Source organism: Bufo gargarizans, chromosome 11, assembly GCF_014858855.1.
Source record: "Bufo gargarizans isolate SCDJY-AF-19 chromosome 11, ASM1485885v1, whole genome shotgun sequence".
Taxonomy (NCBI): domain Eukaryota; kingdom Metazoa; phylum Chordata; class Amphibia; order Anura; family Bufonidae; genus Bufo; species Bufo gargarizans.
In genome coordinates, this window is record NC_058090.1 from 94,791,948 (window position 1) to 94,815,171 (window position 23,224).

Sequence of the window (23,224 nt, forward strand, 5' to 3'; positions counted from 1 at the left end):
AACTGATTGTCTATGACCGCTAGAACACCTTGCTTATCACTATTTATAGTATAAGGACACGATAGAACACAGGAGAAGTGAGAACTGATTGTCTATGACCACTAGAACACCTTGCGTATCACTGTTTATAGTATAAGGACACGATAGTACACAGGAGAAGTGAGAACTGATTGTCTATCACCACTACAACACCCTGCTTATCACTCTTTATAATATAAGGGACAGGAGAGAGCACAGAATAGGTGAGAACTGATTGTCTATGACCACTAGAGCACCTTGCTTATCACTGTTTATAGTATGGGGGTACTATGGCTGCCATTATTGTGACTTTCACTATTATGAGGGTGCTGTGGCTGCCACTATTGTGATTTTCCCTATGGCTGTCTATTATGGGGATACTATGGCCGTCACTATTATGGGGATACTATGGCTGCCACTATTATGGGGGTACTGGGGATGTAACTGTTTAGAAGTCCTTCCTGTGTAATAACTTGTACCATGTTCCAGTTCTCACCCCAGTGATGATGCTAATGCCCCCTTTATTACTACCCCAGCAGACCCTCTATCTCAGGGCTGCAGTGGGCAGGCAGCAGGGTTACAGGGGCCCCTCCCCGCTGACCTCTCCTCCACCCTCACATCTACACACAGGACTCTATTGACAGGCGGTGGACTACACTTCCCGGCGTACATCACGAAACGCGCTGACGTCAGCGAGGCTCCTCCTTCCCGCAATCCACAGTCCTCGGATTCCTACATCTCCCAGGTGGCTTTGCGGTGACACCCGGAAGAGAAGGTGTTGTCGGCAGATTCCAGCTGAGAGCAGCGATCTGAGTGCGGCTTCACCATGAATGTGGTGCTGGCCGTCAAGCAATATGTGTCCAAGATGATAGAGGACAGCGGGCCGGGCATGAAGGTGCTGCTGATGGATAAGGAGACGGTGAGTGCGGGGGTTATGGAGGCAGAGGATACAGCCCTTTAAAATGGCTCTGCACTGCCAGTCACAAGTGTCACTCCATATTTACCTAATATGTCGCACTGTCTATTCATCCCCTCCCCGATCACAAGTGCCCGGCCATAAATGTCACTGTTTACCACTAGTCTTCATATCACATACTTCTTCTACCACCACATATGGTCCATCCACAAGTTCTGCTACTGCCTCCATATTTCCCATAGACCGGTATGAAGCAGGCTCCTCCATTAGTGATGAGCGAACTTCTGTTTTAAGTTCGGCGTCTAAAGTTCGGCTTCCGGTTAGCGGAAAATCCCGATATGGTTCCCGATATGGATTCCGACTTACGTTGTGGTCCGTGGTAGCGGAATCAATAATCGGCCATTATTGATTCCGCTACCACGGACCACAACGGAAGTCGGAATCCATATCGGGAACCATATCGGGATTCTCCGCTAACCGGAAGCCGAACTTTAGACGCCGAACTTAAAACAGAAGTTCGCTCATCACTATCCTCCATCGCTCAGTACGCAAAAATCCTCCCCACCATGACCGTCTATAGGAAGAGGGATGGGGGAGTGACTGGAGTGGGTCTGACCAACCTTACCCCTTTATCTATGATATATCGCCTTGGTGGGACCATTCACCATTGCCCACGGAGATTCCAGGAGAAGTTCTTGTGTATGACCACCGCTAATGCTTCCAGTATGGTCGTCGGTGGAGAACGCTGACCTGGTGTCTCATTCTCCTGCAGACAAGTGTGGTCAGTATGGTCTACACCCAGTCTGAGATCCTGCAGAAGGAGGTCTACCTGTTCGAACGCATCGACTCAGCCAACCGGGAGAACATGAAGCACCTGAAGGCCATATGTTTCCTCCGACCCACCAAGGTAATTGTACAACGCTGGGGTAACCGCAGAGGAGAACAGAAGAAGGGAGAGCTTTTCAAGATTCTTATGAGTCATGAGGTCCTGAAACCTACACAAGAAGGTTCTTCAGGGAGAGAGCAGCCTATCGGGAGGATCACCAACCTTTGCCACTCCAGCTGTGGTGAAACTACTACTCCCAGCATGCACACTTGCTTGGCTGTTCACAGAACTCCCATAGATGTGAATGGAGCATGATGGGAGTTGTCGTTTCACAACAGCTGGAATGCCGGAGGTTGCTGACCCCTGCCCTACAGGATATTCCCCGTAGACCTGCAGGGAAGTGGCTGTCTGCTGTAGAAAGCAATGTAATTAGAGCGCCCAACTCTGACACCTCGCCGATGACTCTCTGCCTGGATGTAGTGGGTGCGACAGGGGTTCAGGGTCTTGCCCTGGGGTGGAGTCCACATCAATCAGAGTTGGGCATGCCTCTTTGGAACGAACTTTAAAGTTCTGAAAAGGGTTGGCCACCTAGTGGTGGTCCTTTCTGGTGTCCTAAACAGTATACATGCCATATTGTCTTCTCTGAGAAAAAATTGATCACTATGCGAACCCAAGGGGCCCCCAGAAACATAGACACTGTCTTTAATTGGTTCTGAACAGTTTTTTCCATAAACCAGTTCTGATAAAATTCCTCTAATTCTCTGTTCTATCCCTTTAAAAGGAAAATGTTGAGTACCTGATCAAGGAGCTGCGAAGACCAAAGTACAGCGTCTACTTCCTCTGTAAGTATACTTCAAGAAACTCAACATTTAGTGAGATGTGAAACCGAACAGAAGGCCTGAAAATCAAGAAAATGGCATAAAAACTAGTGTGAAGTGAGCCGGTCTTCTCTATAGAAGCCCATCATATGGCAGACTGAGTTCTTAGTGATGAGGCCCAGTATGAAGCTGAGAACAAGGACTCGTTATGTAGTCACCATGATGGACTCTTTATGCCCTAATAATACATGATACCCATCACTGATCGCAGCTTTACAGTCTACATATAACACCAAAGTCTCCAAAAATACATTACTCATATGGATCCTGTATTATACTCCAGAGCTGCACTCACTATTCTGCTGGTGCAGTCACTGTGTACATACATTACTTATCCTGTACTGATCCCTAGTTACATCCTGTATTATACTCCACAGCTGCACTCACTATTCTGCTGGTGCAGTCACTGTGCACATACATTACTTATCCTGTACTGATCCTGAGTTACATCCTGTATTATACTCCAGAGCTGCACTCACTATTCTGCTGGTGCAGTCACTGTGTACATACATTACTTATCCTGTACTGATCCCTAGTTACACCCTGTATTATACTCCAGAGCTGCATTCACTATTCTGCTGGTGCAGTCACTGTGCGCATACATTACTTATCCTGTACTGATCCCTAGTTACATCCTGTATTATACTCCAGAGCTGCACTCACTATTCTGCTGGTGCAGTCACTGTGTACATACATTACTTATCCTGTACTGATCCTGAGTTACATCCTGTATTATACTCCAGAGCTGCACTCACTATTCCGCTGGTGCAGTCACTGTGTACATACATTACTGATCCTGTACTGATCCTGAGTGACATCCTGTATTATACTCCAGAGCTGCACTCACTATTCTGCTGGTGCAGTCACTGTGTACATACATTACTTATCCTGTACTGATCCTGAGTTACATCCTGTATTATACCCCAGAGCTGCACTCACTATTCTGCTGGTGCAGTCACTATGTACATACATTACTTATCCTGTACTGATCCTGAGTGACAGCCTGTATTATACTCCAGAGCTGCACTCACTGTTCTGCTGGTGCAGTCACTGTGTACATACATTACTTATCCTGAGTTACATCCTGTATTATACTCCAGAGCTGCACTCACTATTCTTATTTTTTTATTTCAGATTTTAGCAATGTGATCAGTAAGAGTGATGTGAAGTCTCTGGCAGAGGCGGATGAACAGGAGGTGGTGTCGGAGGTGCAGGTAGATGTACACCTTTATCGGTTTATTGATCTGATGTCTGGGGGTTGTTGTGTATTTGTTTCACGCTTTTTTTTTTCCTTCTTAATGGGCTTCTCCAAGATTTTTTAAAATCTGGCAGGGGCCGTGTCAAGAAACCTTTACTGAACCTTAAAACGTGGCCCCGCTGGGCCTGCAGCAGTCCGGTGCCTTTCATTGGTCCCTGGACGATTCCAGACCATCTCTGGCTGCAGCTCTCTTGGGAACAATAAACAAGACCTCACTACAGGACTACCAGGGATTGGACTGGCGACAGGAATTTTATATATATATTTTTTTACTTTTTACATCCTCCTGCTTTCTAAAAAAATAAATTTAAGACTCCTTGGAGAACCCCTTTAAGATGCCCACAGCACCAGGTGGATCTGTTAACTATTTTTTTTACAGCAGGCATGCTCAACCTGCGGCCCTCCAGCTGTTGCAAAACTACAACTCCCAGCATGCCCTAACACAGGCATCCTCAAACTGCGGCCCTCCAGCTGTTGTAAAACTACAACTCCCACAATGCCCTGCTGTAGTCTGATACCTGTAGCCTGTTCGGGCAGGCTGGGAGTTGTAGTTTTGCAACAGCTGGAGGGCCGCAGTTTGAGGATGCCTGATCAAGCCTATTAAACTAGCCACGTTGCCTGGCGGGGTTGACCCTGCTGATGAAAATAACAGTTCTTGTGAAACGTTCCTGAGAAAATAGACTTTCAATATTTATGCAGATGAGGATTTAATTTGGCTAGGCCCCGCCCCTTGATGCACTGAAGGCCTATTTTGCAAAAAGAATAAGGGGGAGATTTATCAAACTGGTGTAAAGTAGAACTGGCTTAGTTGCCCATAGCAACCAACCAGATAATACGTTTTTTTTTTTCCACAGCTTCTTTGGAACATAAAAGGTGGAATCTGATTGGTCGCTATGGGCAACTAAGCCAGTTCTACTTTACACCAGTTTGATAAATCGCCCCCTAAAAGTCTTATTTTATTTTTTTCTCGGGAACGCCACAACTGATTTTCACAAGACAGATATAATTTTAATCAGCAGAATCAACCCTACCAGGCAATGTGACTGGTTTTATAGAGTTGATCCTGGTTGTCCATGAACTGTCTATGACATCTGTATTCCATTTTATGGATGTACGATATTTATGTGTCGGACATTTTTACCGTATATGTATTCTCTCTTTTCTTCCAGGAGTTTTACGGAGATTACATTGCTGTGAACCCTCATGTCTTCTCGTTAAACGTTGTCGGCTGCTATCAGGTAAGAGAACCTGAGGTGTCCTGGTGAGGGCCCGATCATTAGGTGATGGTATATCCTGGCCATAAGACAATACCCTCTTAACCCCTCCTTGTCCAGCGCCATACATACAGTTGCAAGAGAAAGTATGTGAACCCTTTGGAATGATATGGATTTCTGCACAAATTGGTCATAAAATGTGATCTGATCTTCATCTAAGTCACAACAATAGACAATCACAGTCTGCTTAACCTAATAACACACAAAGAGTTAAATGTTACCATGTTTTTATTGAACACACCATGTAAACATTCACAGTGCAGGTGGAAAAAGTATGTGAACCCTTGGATTTAATAACTGGTTGAACCTCCTTTGGCAGCAATAACTTCTGCCAAACGTTTCCTGTAGTCGCAGATCAGACGTGACAACGGTCAGGAGTAATTCTTGACCATTCCTCTTTACAGAACTGTTTCAGTTCAGCAATATTCTTGGGATGTCTGGTGTGAATCGCTTTCTTGAGGTCATGTCACAGCATCTCAATCGGGTTGAGGTCAGGACTCTGACTGGGCCACTCCAGAAGGCGTATTTTAAGCCATTCTGTTGCTGATTTACTTCTATGCTTTGGGTCGTTGTCCTGTTGCAACACCCATCTTCTGTTGAGCTTCAGCTGGTGGACAGATGGCCTTAAGTTCTCCTGCAAAATGTCTTGATAAACTTGTGAATTCATTTTCCTTCGATGATAGCAATCAGTCCAGGCCCTGACGCAGCAAAGCAGCCCCAAACCATGGTGCCCCCACCACTATACTTCACAGTTGGGATGAGGTTTGGATGTTGGTGTGCTGTGCCTCTTTTTCTCCACACATAGTGTTGTGTGTTTCTTCTACTCCACTTTGGTTTCCTCTGTCCACAGAATATTTTGCCAGTACTGCTGTGGAACATCCGGGTGCTCTTGTGCAAACTGTAAACGTGCAGCAATGTTTTTTTGGACAGCAGTGGCTTCCTCTGTGGTATCCTCCCATGAAATCCATTCTTGTTTAGTGTTTTACGTATCGTAGATTCGCTAACAGGGATGCTAGCATATGCCAGAGACTTTTGTAAGTCTTTAGCTGACACTCTAGGATTCTTCTTCACCCCATTGAGCAGTCTGCGCTGTGCTCTTGCAGTCATCTTTACAGGACGATTAATATAAGTTTATAGTGGCTCACCCTTCTGCTTACCAGGTTCGGTGCTCTAACTATGATGTGGTTCACCCTAACCACATAAGGGGTTAACAGTAAAGAAATATGTAAATTATAGTGAGCACTCAATATCTGTGGTCATATATCAGGTCTGTTGATATAACTATTTTATTAGATCATGAAATTATGCATACAATAGATAGGACAATATAAAATATAATACCTTAAAATTATAAATAATAAAATATGGAAAAACACAATTTGTTATACTGATAAGAAATTGGTCACTTAAGATTAGTATTGTGTCCTTATAGAGGCTGCAATTTTGTTCTTATGGATGTTGCAACATTGTTCCCAACGTTAAATGTCTCAGTTATCACTGATATATCCGTGAGTGTAGTTAACCAGAAGTCTTTACAGGACGGCCGCTCCTAGGGAGAGTAGCAGCAGTGCTGAACTTTCTCCATTTATAGACAATTTGTCTTACCGTGGACTGATGAACAGCAAGGCTTTTGGAGATACTTTTATAACCCTTTCCAGCTTTATGCAAGTCAACAATTCTTAATGGTAGGTCTTCTGAGAGCTCTTTTGTGCGAGGCATCATTCACATCAGGCAATGCTTCTTGTGAAAAGCAAACCCAGAACTGGTGTGTGTTTTTATAGGGCAGGGCAGCTGTAACCAACACCTCCAATCTCATCTCATTGATTGGACTCCAGTTGGCTGAAACCTCACTCCAATTAGCTCTTGGAGATGTCATTAGTCTAGGGGTTCACATACTTTTCCCACCTGCACTGTGAATGTTTACATGGTGTGTTCAATAAAAACATGGTAACATGTAATTATTTGTGTGTTAGTAGTTTAAGCAGACGGTGATTGTCTATTGTTGTGACTTGGATGAAGATCAGATCACATTTTCTGACCAATTTGTGCAGAAATCCATATCATTCCAAAGGGTTCACATACTTTTTCTTGCAACTGTATATGTAAAGGTTTTACACTGCAGACACCCTGTAACCAGCGATAATGCCATCACGGACCTTAGATGTAGTGGTCAATTGTGACCACTTAATCTGAGGTGGCTTTCCCCGACAGCATTGTCCTCCTGGGACCTCCATGGCTCCCCCAATCGCTGCAGTAGCCTTGGTACCTCTAAGGATCCCTGTGTGATTCTGTAGAATCCATGTGTGTGGCATAATGACACTAAGACAGCCTATGGGAGAAGCAATCAGTTGATCCCATGTTAAAGTCTTCTTGTGGGGGGACATAAAAAAAAAAAAAATAATTCAAATTACCCCTTTCCCCAAAAAGTCATACAAATGTCACTGAAAACTACAGAGCACCCGCATAGATTGAGTCCTTACACAACTCTGTAGGGGTAAATATAAAAAAGTTATGGGGGGTCAGAATATGGTGATGCAAAGCAAAAATAAATATTTTCCAAGGTCTTTATTTATATAATTTTATATATTATTTAAATATTTATTTTTTTAACATTAAAACAAAAGAAAACTATATAAATGTGGTATGACTGTAATCTTACTGACCTGGAGAATAAAGATGACAGGTCAGTTTTACCACATAGGGAATGCCGCAAAAACCATACCAATAAAATTGTGGCAGAATTGCCTCTTCCCCCCCCCCCCCCCCATTTCCACCCCATTTGGAATTTATTCCAGTTTCCCTCTACGTCAAATGCAGTAGTAAATCGTGTTATTAGAAAGCCCTCCTACGGCTATGTAAACTGAAAAGTAAAAAAGTTATGGCTCTGGGAAGGCAGGGAGTGAAAATTGAAATGGCTTCTTCAGTAGAACGTAGGCTGCGGTCTACCTATGCATATTAAAGAGTCGATATTGGACATGAAGTAGAGAAGAATGAGGCCAGTTGGTGATCCATCTTCAGAGGTGGGCTTGCCTTGTGCAGAGAGAAGCACCCTTAGGGGACGTTGACACAGCGGCTTTTGCAGCAAAGTTTTGGTGTGGAACAGCCGCACTGAAATTCCCCATAAAACCCGCCAGCAGCGGCTTCATTTCTGTCTCCTATACATTTCAATGGGAGGAAGTGCTGAGGATCGCCGAGTGGCCGCTGCCACTCTGAGAAGGGACTTGTTGCGCCAAAAATCCATCATGTGAACGTCTCTTAACTGTGGTCTAAAAATGTTTCTCCGTTCTAGGGTCGGAACTGGGACCCCGTCCAGCTGTCAAGAGCCACACAAGGACTGACCGCTCTGCTCCTCTCCCTGAAGAAGTGTCCGATGATCCGATACCAGCTCTCCTCAGAAATGGCCAAGAGGCTGGCAGAAGGGGTGAAGGTGAGCGCCAGTCACTGGTGTTTGATGTCCTGGGCACCAGTCAGATTCCGCCTCTCATTCCTTTTCATGCATTCTCCCACCAGCAAGTCATCACCAAGGAGTATGAGCTGTTTGATTTCCGCCGCACGGAGGTGCCGCCCCTGCTTCTCATCCTGGACCGATCTGATGATGCCATCACGCCTCTACTCAACCAGGTGACGATAACCTGCCACAGGATGTGGCATTTTGTAACCGGAGTCTTGGATATCAGTGACTGTCTTGGTAACAGGCTCTCACAGTTATACACACAGCAGCAAGTCCCATCTTTTATTTATATAGCGCCAACCTGTTCAGCAGAGCTGTACAGAGATTGGCGTTGGTCCCTGGAGTAGCCAGTAGTGGCGTCGCTAGAGGGGGGCGAGGGGGGGCAATTGCCCCCCCTATGTTGTCCCTTGCCCCCCCGGGTGCCCCCCCGCTGATTCCCCCGAGTGAATACTAATGAGCGCTTCCATTAAGGAAGCGCTCATTAGTACCGAAGGACCAGGAAGTGGTGAACGCTCTGTACTCACCACTTCCTGGTCCTCGGCTGTCGGCTGTGCAGGGCTGCGCACAGCGTGAGGGCGCTCTGTGACCTCACGCTGTGCGCGCCAGTTTAGAGCACAGTCGACTGAGGAGAAAATGGCAGGCGGCGTCCGTCCAGGAACAGGAGAGGTAAGTGTTTTTATTTTTTATTTTATAAAAAATGTGGCTGCTGGGGGCATTATGGGGGCTAATAGGAGGCATATAAGGGCTAATTGGAGCCATATGGGGCATTTGGAGGCATATTTGGGGGCTAATAGGAGGCATATGGGGGCTATTTGGGGGCTAATTGGAGGCATATATGGGGGCTAATTGGAGGCATATTTGGGGCTAATTGGAGGCATATTTGGGGCTAATTGGAGGCATATTTGGGGCTAATAGGAGGCATATGGGGCTAATAGGAGGCATATGGGGCTGATAGGAGGCATATGGGGGCTAATTGGAGGCATATGGGGGCTAATTGGAGGCATATGGGGGCTAATTGGAGGCATATGGGGGCTAATTGGAGGCATATGGGGGCTAATAGGAGGCATATGGGGGCTAATAGGAGGCATATGGGGGCTAATTGGAGGCATATGGGGGCTAATAAGAGGCATAATGGGGCTAATAAGAGGCATAATGGGGGCTAATGAGGCATAAGGGCTGATATGGGGGCTAATGAGGCATAAGGGCTGATATGGGGGCTAATGAGGCATAAGGGCTGATATGGGAGCTAATGAGGCATAAGGGCTGATATGGGGGCTGATATGAGAGGCATAATGAGGGCTAATGAGAGGCATAATGTGTCATCCACAGATGCCCCCATAACAGTGTGTCTTCCACAGATCCACCATAACAGTATGCCTGTGCACTGACGAGAGACAGAAAGAAGGGGAAAGAATACGTGGATGCAAGCAGAGGACGGCACAGCAGACGACTGAGTAGCTTCTTTTGTAAGTAAATTGCTTTATTATAACTGTATCCCTGCATATCGCAATTCACTCGTATTTTGTAATCTTATTGATATATACTTATTTTGTTTGTGCCCCCCCATTTTTGACTGTGGTATCTTTGTGCCCCCCCTATATATTGTTCCTAGAGTCGCCACTGGTAGCCAGAGTAACCCCCAGCTAGTTCTTTGGAGCAAGGGGTGGCATACCGGATGGGGGTTACATAAAGGGACCCGCTAGTCCCACACCATACTATAGGTTGTGTGCTGTGATAGTTTGAGACACTCCGTCCGTTCCAACACTCCCCCCCCCCCCCCCCCCCCCCCCCCCCATACTTAGACCAGTGCCGATAATGTAGGGGCTGTCAGACAGTTATGGCACACAGCGGCAGCCATTCTGTGGTGAAGGCAATGGGGGGAGCAGAACGGCGGCAGGATGGATCATGAGGAAGGGAAATGGGGACGGCGCCTTTAATTTCAGTGAATTTCAGTAAAGTTGATTACTATTTATTTAATTCTCCCGACAGTGGACGTACCAGGCAATGGTCCACGAGTTACTGGGCATCAACAACAACCGTATTGACCTGTCCCGTGTGCCCGGAATCAGCAAGGATCTGAAGGAAGTGGTGCTGTCTGCAGAGAACGACGAGTTCTACGCTAATGTGAGTAATAAAGTTGTAAAGAGATATGAAAAAAAAAAAGGGCTACACAAAAAAGAATCTGTCATGCGCCCCCTCTGGCCTAAACTAGGCATAGCAGTGTGCCTTTAAATAATGGATGAGTCGGTGCAGAGTAGCTTACGCTTAGGACGTGTTCACATGGCAGAAAACGGAGTCTGAGCTTCTGATTTATGCCGTGGATTTTCATAGCTGTATCTGCCGGACCCCCCATTGACTATAACGCAGCACCAAAAGACGGCATTTATTCCAGAAACTGTCCGGATCCCAGTATAGTCAATGGGAATCTGGCAGTGCGCGGACACTGGGAACTTCGTTAGTCTGTTCCCCTGCTGGCTGAGTTCTTCTAGAATCAGCGCCACATCAGTCCATAGGTTGTGTCTGGTACTGCAACTCAGGCCCACAGTAGTGATTTGGGTTGAGCTGCAATACCACATACAACCTGTAAACAAGTGTGGCGCTGTTTTAAGAAGAAAGCAGCCCCCTTTTTTCTTTTTTTTTCTAATCCTGTGGAACCCCCTATAATAGCCTCCCAGGAGCAGCCTTGCAATCACAATCACATGGTGTTTTTTTTATTGCAGAACATGTACTTGAATTTTGGAGAGATTGGGACCAACATTAAGAACCTGATGGAAGATTTCCAAAGGAAGAAACCCAAAGAACAGCAGAAGCTGGAGTCCATTGGCGATATGAAGGTAGGATCTTGTACTGAACCCCCGGTCTCTCTGCAAGGCTTCTGTCTTAAGGTCTCATGGTGACTAGTGGAAGGAGCTCATGGGGCAGCAGGCGTCCTCCGGTCGATTTCCGTGTGCTTCCCTATTTTGCATTTGGAGATATTAACGAGGTTTTCTGAGATTTTTATACTGAAGACCTATCAGGATAGGTCATCAGTACCTGATTGGTGGGGTCCGACACCAGGGACCCCCACCGATCATCTGTTTGAGAAAGCAGTGACGCTGGCAGTATCGCCGTAGCCTTACCGCTGGTTTTCATGTGGTCTAGGAGCAGCTCAGCCCCATTCAAGTGAATGGTGATGAGCTGTGACAATGAGCACAGCCGCTATACAATGTACTGGGAGAAGGCCTCAGCGCTCACAGGAGCGTCGCTCCCTTCTCAAAACAGCTGATCAGCGGGGGTCCCATGCGTCAGACCCCGACTGATCAGATACTGATGACCTATCCTATTAAAAAAAAATGTTTAAACACCTACTTTGAGAATTGCCATTTATAGTACTCGCTGTGCATTCTAATATCCTACCACTAGATGGCAGACGAGTCCATCCTTTTTTTTTTTTTATTTTTTTTTTTAAAGGTCTATTCCCATATCAGACATGTCCACAGGAGATACCATAACTGTCTGATAGATGCGCGTCCCACCTATGTGGAGAGCGAGGGTACCCCATAAGTCACAGACCAATGCCCTATGTATACACACACAGACAGGGTGTTTATGTCATAGGTTATGTACATTACGGGGATCCACAGGCTTTATGCCAAGGTGCTTGTTTCCAGCCATAAGGCTCCCTGATGAGTGGTGAAGCCGTATAGAGGGATCATTAAATCCCCATCATTGGCATCTAATGGGAACTCTACTACCAACTGGTGGGTGAATCCTACATAAAAGCACAGGTGGTGCATTGTAACCATGAGGGGGCACCTTAACCTAATAGGCCAAACTAGGGGCAGTTGTGCATATTATTCATGGCTGACTATGGACAGACTTGTGTTTGTTTTCCAGGCTTTTGTAGAAAACTACCCCCAGTTCAAGAAAATGTCTGGCACGGTGTCCAAACATGTGACTGTGGTGGGGGAGCTGTCCCGTCTGGTGAGTGAGCGCCATCTAATGGAGGTGTCTGAGGTGGAACAGGAGCTGGCCTGTCAGAATGACCACTCCAGTGCTCTACAGGTGAGATCCCACCCTCGATGAACCTTGCCTAGCCTGTTACTCCTTAAATGGCTTATCCCAACGCATCCACTGTCCACAAGACAGTGTGAATCCACTAATGATGATAATGGGGGTCCTGTGTCCCCCTGTATGCACAGAGCGTGTGCGCTGCCGCTCCATTGATTCTCTGAGATTGCTGGAGAGGAGACCAGGAAGGAGTCGGAGAAGTGATAGTTATGGGACGACCCCCTTTTTAAACAGCAGACACTCGGAGGCGATGTCCATAATCGGCGATATCACCTATCGCGTACATTTACCCCCTCAGATACTGTGGTGAAATGTGACTACAGCATCATAAAAGGTTTTACCTAGGGGTGCCATGCTCCCAGGGCCCACACCAAGACTGAGGGAGCCATTAAGTTGCTGTGGCAGCCTCAGGGCCTCTGAACAGTCTGAGGCCTGCTTAAGGCTGTGTTCACACCTGAGCGTTTTACAGCGCGTTCCTACGCGCTGTAAAACGCTCAACAGGCAAGAACCAATGATTCCCTATGGGAATGGTTCTCACCTGAGTGTTTTACAGCGCGTACGATCGCGCTGTAAAACGCCCGACGCCCCAAGAAGCTTCTTTGGGGCGTCTTGTCGCGCGTTCCTGTACATAGACTTCCGGGAGCGCGCGACAATGGGCGTTCACTTGTTCCGGAGCCGCGATTGTAAACGCGCATACAGAGCGCTCCATCCCGTACGCTTAGGTGTGAACGCAGCTTAAGGCAGGGCTCCATAGGAACATAGTGAATCTCTGATAGACTGCACGGGTAATACATTGCAGTCTATTGGATCAAGCAATATAAGTGTAAAAAAAATAAAAAAAATTCTAATCCCCTTTCCCCCATATTAGAAATAAACATCATTAGCAAAGCTGCATCCCAAAGCACCCGGACAATTAAAATATAAAAGTATACTGTAACAGGAAAAAAAATTAAATGGCCAATTCATTTTTATTTTTTTGGTCACGTCACCTCCCAAAATAATTTAATAAAAACGGATAAAAAGGTCATAATGTCATATACACCCCCAAAATAAATTGTCAATAAAAAATTAGCCCCCCGCACAGCTCGTAGACAAAAATATAAAAAAGTTATAGAGGTCAGAATATGGTGATGCAAAGAAAATTTTTTATTTTTTTTCCAAAGTTGTTTTTTTTTTTTTTTTTTTTTTTAGTATTTAAACATTGGGAGTGCCATAACCCTAAGTTCACATTTTCGCGTTTTACAGCGCGTTCGAACGCGCTGAAAAACGCCCGACGCATAAACAAGTTCTTGAGCTTTTTTTGGGCCGTTTGTCGCACGTTTTGGCCCATAGACTTCAATGGGAACGCGCAACGCTTGTATTTTGCGCGTTTTTGACACTGAAAACGCGCGTTCAAACGCGCGTTTTGGATTTAGCAACATGAAATTTCACACCTACAATGCCCTATGATTGGCCAAACTTCATATAGACAGGGATATTTGCTCATTGGACAACACTGCAGTCAATCACACAAACGTGCGTCAAACCCGCGTTTACTATTGCAAAAAAACGCGCATAAAAACACGCGACAAATACGCGCGTAAAACGCGCGTCTCAGAAACGCTCAGGTGTAAACCCAGGGTCAAAATTGAAACCTATAAAGCTGGCAGAATTTTTTATTTTTTTTTCCAATTACACAGCATTTGGAATTTTCGAGCTTCCCACTACATTGTTTGTAATATTAAATGGTGCCATTAGAAAAAAAAAACTTCTATGGCTATGTGAACTGAAAAATAAAAAAGTTATGACTCCAGGAAGGTAGGAGGTAAAAATTAAAATTCAAAAACTTGCTTAAGGTTTTAATGCAAAAAACGCTAAATCGTTCAGTCCTTTAAGGAGTTAAGGTTTTCGACATGGCTGTGGGAATCCAGAAATGCCATGTATTCCCCCCCCCCCCCCATATCACCAATCACGGCTATTACTTGGGGGAAGCCACAATCTACGATTTCAAAGAGTTATTAATTATGGTCCTTGTACAAGTCATTCAGCCTCCTCACTCTACACACAAAGCCACGACTAAGACGTTGTGTCCGGTCACGGTGGGGTCATGCCAAGCCGCCCGCCCTCTCAGGGACTGATGACACAGCCTTGAATGAGGCACAGTCTTTGTACCCGCGGTCCCATCCCATGAATAATGAGCCAGGGAGACCGTAAAAGTCACGCAGACAATGGTCCGGCTGTACGGCGCGCACACAGACGTCACTGGCACACCGCGTCCTTTCCATCCAGCCTGTGTGATGTGTCTGCTGCGTCGCCCTCTGGGGGTTACATACCAACAGGGTGACTGGGTTGTGAAGCCACAGTCTGTCCTATTGAGACACAACAGTTGACCTCTTCTGTTCATTGGAACCTGGAAAAGCTGCGGATATCCCATCCTCGAGCTTTCTCGGACTCCTGAACGGCAAACATTTAGCAATTGCTGCCCTTTGGGGCGTTGGGGTCCATGACCACCTTTGGGGAGATGTGTGGTCAGGTATTGGAAATATGTTAATTCTCTCACCCATCTGCAACCTTGGCTTCCCCTTCTGGAAGAGCAAAACCTTTTTGACCTTTGTTGAATTTTGAGTCCCAGACAGAAGGCAGGAGCATGATGGGTCCTTCTTAAAGGGATATTTCAGTTAGAAGATATTAGCCTTTATCCACAGGATGGGGATAACTGTTAAATCAATGGAAGTCCAACTACTGGGCCCCCACCGATGATGAGAATGGGGTCCTGTATGCCGAATGAATGGAGCAGTGGTTGAGCATGCCCCCGGCTGCGACCATTCATTTATGAGGGTATGTAGACCAAGAGTTTTTCAGAGAAAACTATTCCAATCCAACTTTTTCTTTTTTTAGAATGTAAAACGTCTTCTGCAGAACCAGCGCGTTTCAGAACTTGACGCCACGTGTCTGGTCATGCTGTATGCTCTGCACTATGAGCGGCACAGCAACAACGCTCTGCAAAGTCTCCTCTCTGACCTCCGTAATCGAGGGGTGTCTGAAAAGTATCGCAAGGTAAGTATTGTCCCTTGAACCCCGATAACATTGTATATATGGAAGCAGATGTTGACTCCTATGTTTGTTGGGCAGCTGGTGTCTTCTGTAGTAGAGTTCGGTGGTAAGAGAATCCGAGGCAGCGATCTCTTCAGTCCAAAGGATGCCGTGGCCATCACCAAACAGTTCTTCAAGGGACTCAAGGTCAGCGATCCTTTGATGTATGGTAGGACGTTCACAAAGCATCTGCATTATTAAAGGGTTTCTCCAGGAGTACAATATTGAATGACCTATCCTCAGGATAGATTATCAATATCTGATCTGTGGGGGTCTAACTCTCAGCACCCCCAACGATCACCTATCCAGTGAGCGCTGTGACGTCACATTAATCGGTCATATGGCCTATGCGCAGCTCAGTCCCATTCAAGTGTATAAGGAGTCTGCAGCGTCCATCAAACTCTGCCGTCATTTCCACCCGCTGATCGGCAGGGCTGCCGGGAGTCAACCTGATGTTGATGACCAATCATGAATCTTAGGCCATCAATTCTGTCCTCTGGGAAAAAAAACAAAAACCTTTATCTCTTTGACATCGGTAAGCAATTTAGATCTAGACTCCCTGTCTGTAGTTGACCTCTTTATAGCTATGCTCTATCCTGGGCAGCTACTTCTCTACGTTGAACAGGCACTGGTCCCTGTCCTTCAGGAGAAGCCACTGGTTGTCCATGGCACCTGAAAGGAGGTTTTCCCCTATGGACAAGGGCCTTCCTAGGTGCCCATGAATTATGCTAAGGGCATCAGATTGGTTTACTTGCTGGTTGGAAGTCTAACCCTAAGGAAACCATGGTGTTGACTTGTGTGTCCTCATGCAGGGGGTGGAGAACGTGTACACTCAGCACCAGCCGTTCCTCCTTGATACCCTGGACCAGCTTATAAAAGGGAAACTGAAGGACAACATGTACCCCTATGTGGGGCCCAGCACGCTGCGAGACCGGTAAGACAAGCCGGGAGGGCGACCACAGCTTTCAGCTCTCTAAATTTCTGATCTTAAAGTGTCTTGAATGAGTTTTCTTATAAGAGATCAGCTACCTTCAGCACACCTATACAAACAGCTGGGCGAAGCCATGCCCCCCTCCTCGCCCAGAGCCTTTCTCCCACTGCAGGGGAAATGTAATATTGTGAATGGCCGTCCATGTAAGTCCACCAGAATGGCAGACGCACAGACAGCGAACCTCCGTCCTGGCTGAGGGCATATGTATAGGGGTGTTCTTAAGGTGAATGTAAAATTATTTAGGTGCTGCCCCTTTCTGAACCAGTACAACTTTGTCTGCAGGCCTCAAGATATCATCGTCTTCATGGTTGGAGGAGCGACTTATGAAGAAGCTCAGTTGGTGTATAACCTGAACCGGATGACGCCGGGGGTCCGCATTGTCCTTGGTGGTACCACCATACATAATACAAAGAGGTAAGGTGTGAGCGGGCTCTCGTGTCCTTTGACATCAGAATTGTGTTTTAGGTCATCTTCACACATGGCTGATGTTAGTCTGTATAGTTCACGTAGGGGGCGCTCTGTTTCCGGCCACATTCAGCGCTATGCCCTTTCACACGCTCACATTACTGGTGCAGAAACCTGAGCCGGGCTTATTTCCTCTGGTCTGTACTGGGCAGAGCACACATGTAATGAACGCCGACGCTCGGCTGACATCGGAGCCACGCTTAACCGCGTACTTTCCAGTCCTGTCATCAGGTGCCGGATCGGGGGAATTGGGTTACCAGATCTGTGTAATGGGGAAGGTTTTCAGGTGAATCCACAGCGAAGGTTAAGAATTGGGGGGGGAGACGGGGGACACGCGTACCTCCTCCTTGGACACATGAACCGCTTAGGCCCCTTTCACACGGGCGAGTTTTCTGCGCGGGTGCGATGCGTGAGTTGAACGCATTGCACCCGCACTGAATCCGGACCTATTCATTTCTATGGGGCTGTTCACATGAGCGGTGATTTTCACGCATCACTTGTGCGTTGCGTGACAATCGCAGCATGCTCTATTTCGTGCGTTTTTCATGCAACGCAGGCCCCATAGAAGTGAATAGGGCTGCGTGAAAATCGCAAGCATCCGCAAGTAAGTGCGGATGCGCTGCGATTTTTCACACACGGTTGCTAGCAGACGATCGGGATGGAGACCCGATCATTATTATTTTCCCTTATAACATGATTATAAGGGAAAATAATAGCATTCTGAATACAGAATGCATAGTACAATAGCGCTGGAGGGGTTAAAAAAATAAAATAAAAAATAATTTAACTCACCTTAGTCCACTTGATCGCGAAGCCCGGCATCTTCTTCTGTCTTCATCTTAGCTGTGTGCAGGAACAGGACCTGTGGTGACGTCACTCCGGTCATCACATGATCCATCACCATGGTAAAAGATGTGATGACCGGAGTGACGTCACCACAGGTCCTGTTCCTGCACACAGCTAAGATGAAGACAGAAGAAGATGCCGGGCTTCGCGATCAAGTGGACTAAGGTGAGTTAAATTATTTTTTATTTTATTTTTTTAACCCCTCCAGCGCTATTGTACTATGCATTCTGTATTCAGAATGCTATTATTTTCCCTTATAACCATGTTATAAGGGAAAATAATACAATCTACAGAACACCGATCCCAAGCCCGAACTTCTGTGAAGAAGTTCGGGTTTGGGTACCAAACATGACGATTTTTCTCACGCGCGTGCAAAACGCATTACTGAATGTAGTGAAAAAGAACTTTTATTCCATATGCAAATGAGCAGTTAAGTGCACTGAGGGCGGGCCCAAGCTGCTCTGTGCACCCTTGCTGCCCCTGCTTTCTTTACCAGCCCCTCCCCATCCATCATGATTGACAGGACCAGGTGAGATGACTGATGGCAGCATGCATGCTCGCCCCGCAGCTCCGTTCATAGGGGAAGATGGGACCACCACTCATGACTGGTGGGTCCCTAACAATCAGATACTCACTCTTTATGCTGTGGATAGGGAGAAGTACCCATTTCTTATGGGAGATGTGAAGGACAAGCGGGATCTTTAATATTAAGATGCCCGATTCCTTGTTCTCAAGGGAAATAAGCCACTGCCAGAGGATTGCTTTCCTTTCCCCATAGAGAACATATGCATGCTCGGCCAAGACAAGAGTGCCTGTGTATGGGGGAGGATTGGGAGAGATGTAGGTGCATGGCCAGTCACTGTGTATTTAACTGCACAGCATATGGAGTAAGGGCGACGGCTGTTACTCCTGCCTTCTTCATACACATGCATGCTCAATAGCCGAGAGTGCATGTGTACTCAATGTGGATGTGGAGTAAGCTGCTGCCAGACATCTCAGGTTGGCTTGCTTTCCCTCAGAACATAAGAATGGGCATGTTGAAGTCCAACAGTCCAGTCCACCTCTCCCCTGAGGAAGCCCCCCATAGTCAGTGGTTTGGCCAGCTCCGGTCAGTGAGCCGGGCCCCTGTTGATCCAACTGTTCATGTGTTGTCTCCAGCTTATTCTTGGGTGTCCCGGCTGCTGTCGTTTTGTGACAGCCCCTTTAATTCAGCAGCCTTGTTCTCTTCTAAACTGCTTTGGAAGAACAAAACCCTGTGTGTGTGGTCTCCGGAAGCCGGGATACAGATATGTGCCGCACTTTCCACATCAGGGGTGGAAAAATATCCAGTGTTATTCACTGCACAGAGACAGAGCTCAGGTGATGTGTCAGGGGGTCACCAGAAGGAATGTTTGCTGCGCCCCTCCTCCCCCAGAGCCTTTCAATTATTTACATGCACAGCAGGCTCCGGTGACGGGATTTGCATGGTGAGTAGAAACACTAAATGCTCCCACACTGAGACACCATTAACCAGTGTGTGGCCCAGCTACCGAAACACACCGCCTCCTGCCCAGCGCCCACTACAGGGTGTGATGATGGTGTTAACCCCTTACATTAGGATATCGCTGGCCTATCCTCAGGGTCAGTAATGTAATGTACACAGTGACTGCACCAGCAGAATAGTGAGTGCAGCTCTGGAGTATAATACAGGATGTAACTGGGGATCAGTACAGGATAAGTAATGTAATGTACACAGTGACTGCACCAGCAGAATAGTGAGTGCAGCTCTGGAGTATAATGCAGGATGTAACTCAGGATCAGTACAGGATAAGTAATGTATGTACACAGTGACTGCACCAGCAGAATAGTGAGTGCAGCTCTGGAGTATAATACAGGATGTAACTCAGGATCAGTACAGGATAAGTAATGTATGTACACAGTGACTGCACCAGCAGAATAGTGAGTGCAGCTCTGGAGTATAATACAGGATGTAACTCGGGATCAGTACAGGATAAGTAATGTATGTACACAGTGACTGCACCAGCAGAATAGTGAGTGCAGCTCCGGAGTATATTACAGGATGTAACTCAGGATCAGTACCGGATAAGTAATGTATGTACACAGTGACTGCACCAGCAGAATAGTGAGTGCAGCTCTGGAGTATAATACAGGATGTAACTCAGGATCAGTACAGGATAAGTAATGTATGTACACAGTGACTGCACCAGCAGACTAGTGAGTGCAGCTCTGGAGTAGCTGGAGGATGTCATTTACAAGAAAAGTGTATTTGCACAATGACATTTCCTGTTTTTGTCCATAAGCCAAGGAATGCAGCCAGTTAGATATCGTCAGTGTTGTGGGTATCTCTTGCTTTAGGATTAATGACTGGATCCCATAAAAAAACAAGGGGGATTTTAGCATTTAATACCTCAAGCTGCCATCGTAAGAGTCATCTAATCCCTTGACCTAATTGTTATTTCCAGACCAGCTTACATCATCCATCTCTGACACGCACTGTAACCGGCCATTGATCTGCCCAGGGAAAGCTTGGCACCTTCATGTAGGCGATGTGCACGCAGATATAGACTACCTCAAATCCTTTTTATAAAGTCTGCGGGGCTGCTTTTTAGGAAGGCGAACTTCTGCCTCCGCCAGAGTTCATTATTTTGGAACATAAGACCTTTCACACATTTGATACACGATGGTCCTATATCTACTCCCACGTTCGCAAATGTGGACAGTGTAATGCATCCCTCTGTGCTGCTGAGATCCTGCTGCTCATCCCAGTATCTGTGACCACCACCTCCTTCCATCATGACCCTTTCCTTGTCCTGAATCAAATAATCACATGAAGATCGGTGCTCGTCTCATGAAATTCTCTGTGCTGCTGTGAATATATTTGGGATCTGATAGGAACCAGTTCCATCAGACTAATATTATATAATGCTCATGTTCTATTTCATGTATGTTTTGATCTGATGTTTCTACTTTCAGTTTCCTGGAAGAAGTCCAAGCAGCTGGTTTCCATGGCCGCCCTTCAGAAACGTACCAGGGGGCAATGCGATCATCAGTCAGGCGATGAGGACAAGAACATGGCGTTCCTATCCGGTCTTGTCCAGCCCTGAACGTGCAGGGGGTCCATGTGTCATGCTGTGCACTACATTCTCCCTCTTCTCCCATTGTACATGGTCTATGTCCTCTCCACATGTTAAATTATGTGAAGTGTCCCCTCTCGAGAGCTCCTCATGGACAGCTACAAACATAAGACCCTGGACCTTCTTGAGAACGTTTGGACAACCATTTTTAAGGTGCCTGGCTAGAGCATGAGGGAACCTTCCCAAGGTCTAGGTCCATATGCCGCTGCTCAGTAGTCCATCCATGGAAGTAGCAGAGCTCTGCAAAGTTTTGGTGTTTCTGGGAATAGGTGGACTTTATTTGGGGGCAAGAAAATAATCACTGTACCCAGGGAGGGCGACAATGCAAGAAGCGGGTGGGCTTTAAAATATGGCTGCATCGGCCAAGAGAGACGCGTCCTGGAGGTGGCCAACCTGGCCTTATGGCCATACACACTATAGATATAGGTCAGCTGAACATGCTGCCCATCTAATGTTCATCATGGTCTCCTGGTTGATCTGAGGGATGTAAAGGTTGGGCAGATGGATTTCAACTTGCCCTATCATTCTATTCTCAGGGAGATAAGCCAGTGCAGGAGAAGTCTGGTGGCGGTTTACTAACCGCATGTGTATGGAGGGGTCGGGAGAGATGATGTGTATAGCAGGCCTTACTGTGATTGAAGGGGTTATTTGGACTAGGTTCAGTTAGGGCAGGCATGTCCAAACTGCGGCCCTCCAGCTGTTCCAAAACTACAACTCCCAGCATGCCTGGATAGCTTACAGCTATTAGTGCATGCTGGGAGTTGTAGTTTTGCAACAGCTGGAGGGCCGCAGTTTGGACATGCCTGAGTTAGGGTATCGGCTGTTATCACTGGGCAAGCCGGGGTCCATCAGACCTTGGAGGTTTTTGCAGTGGTGATGTGGATGCTAAATGCTCCCACATCATGGCTGTCTCAGTGAGGCCTTGGGAGGACTGTGTGAGATTTACTCTTCAGAATTGCTTCCGTCTTTCAGTGCGTTTGATCTTTTACTGAGCACTTGGTTTTGGGGTCAAAGTAAAAACCCTCTGTACGGGGGCAGCAGCTCTAAATCCCTGTCCCCCATGACGACTACTTTATCACACACCTCTTGAGTGCTGACACCCTACTGAAACATCCCTATATGCGATGTGTCTTCAGTGCTGCATGTCAAGTTTTCATTTAAGGTGTAGTATCCCTTCAAAATGATCTGTTTGCAGATACCTGGTGCACTGTGTGGCAGTCCTATAGTCTGGATTCCCACCGGGTAATTCAGGGACTTTACTATCAGCGACCTATCCTTAGGACATGTCTTTGATGTTAGATCGGTGGGGGGTTCTGCTCCTGAGACCCCCTTCTCACGGTCAGCTGGCTGAAGGAGCTGCGGTGCTCTGGAACAGCGCTATACACTGACTAGGTAGTGGCCATGAACGATACTGGAGCTCTCTCCCAAAAACCTCAAAAGCCCCTTTGATCTGAATGGTCGGCTTCTGTATAATGATGGTCCATAGCTTTGGGCAAGATTTGTCACCTCTGTGCATCCATATGTTCCTCCTGCAGTGACTGTAGTGTGTGTCATGTGTTCCTCATGTACTAAATAAATGTCTAATATTTTACTGGTTTCTGCCCGAGTCTGTGGATATTTGATGCCGACCCAAGATAAATATGGGGGTGCACACTGGATGTGCTCTATAGAAGGGGGGTCCCAATCTATATTTGATAGAGAGTATTATGGTTTTAGGGCCAGTGGAACAAGGTTACCAGCCCCAGGGTATTTCACTGGTCCTGTCTCCGACTACCCACTTCCTGTTATAATAGATTGTATTTCCTACCAGACATTTTGTGGTTGGCATCATGTGGTATTACCATAATAACGGTCACATTACTATTGCTTTAAAGGGTGTGTGCCATAAACTACTTTTCATCAATTACTCTAGCTCCCATTCCTCAAATTTTTTTTTTTTCAAATTTACCTCATAGACTTTAAGCATGCACCCTCCTAGCCGTAGTCTTTTCTTCACCGACCAAGCATTTATCACCTCTCCAGTGAAAAATGGAAGTTCTTCCAGC

At 46.5% G+C, this 23,224-nt stretch overlaps 1 protein-coding gene across 1 annotated transcript; it reads left to right on the forward strand.

The window, feature by feature from the left end:
* Positions 1-769: 769 nt before the first annotated feature.
* VPS45 (vacuolar protein sorting 45 homolog) lies at positions 770-22,776 on the forward strand. Its single transcript, XM_044271874.1, has 15 exons — positions 770-937; positions 1,707-1,841; positions 2,542-2,602; positions 3,773-3,852; positions 5,066-5,134; positions 8,460-8,597; positions 8,681-8,791; positions 10,611-10,745; positions 11,342-11,455; positions 12,498-12,665; positions 15,549-15,707; positions 15,783-15,890; positions 16,556-16,677; positions 17,017-17,148; positions 21,019-22,776. The coding sequence occupies exons 1-15, from the start codon at positions 845-847 to the stop codon at positions 21,104-21,106; spliced, it is 1,713 nt and encodes a 570-aa protein (XP_044127809.1). The 5' UTR covers positions 770-844; the 3' UTR covers positions 21,107-22,776.
* Positions 22,777-23,224: the final 448 nt, after the last annotated feature.

What these genes read in the sequence shown, in the direction of transcription:
- VPS45 (XM_044271874.1), top strand. Translation starts at nt 845, where the DNA reads ATGAATGTGGTGCTGGCCGTCAAGCAATATGTGTCCAAGATGATAGAG. An exon ending in TCACGCCTCTACTCAACCAG is followed by an intron (nt 8,792 to 10,610) that starts GTGACGATAACC and finishes TTCTCCCGACAG; the next exon opens with TGGACGTACCAGGCAATGGT. An exon ending in TGTCTGAAAAGTATCGCAAG is followed by an intron (nt 15,708 to 15,782) that starts GTAAGTATTGTC and finishes TTTGTTGGGCAG; the next exon opens with CTGGTGTCTTCTGTAGTAGA.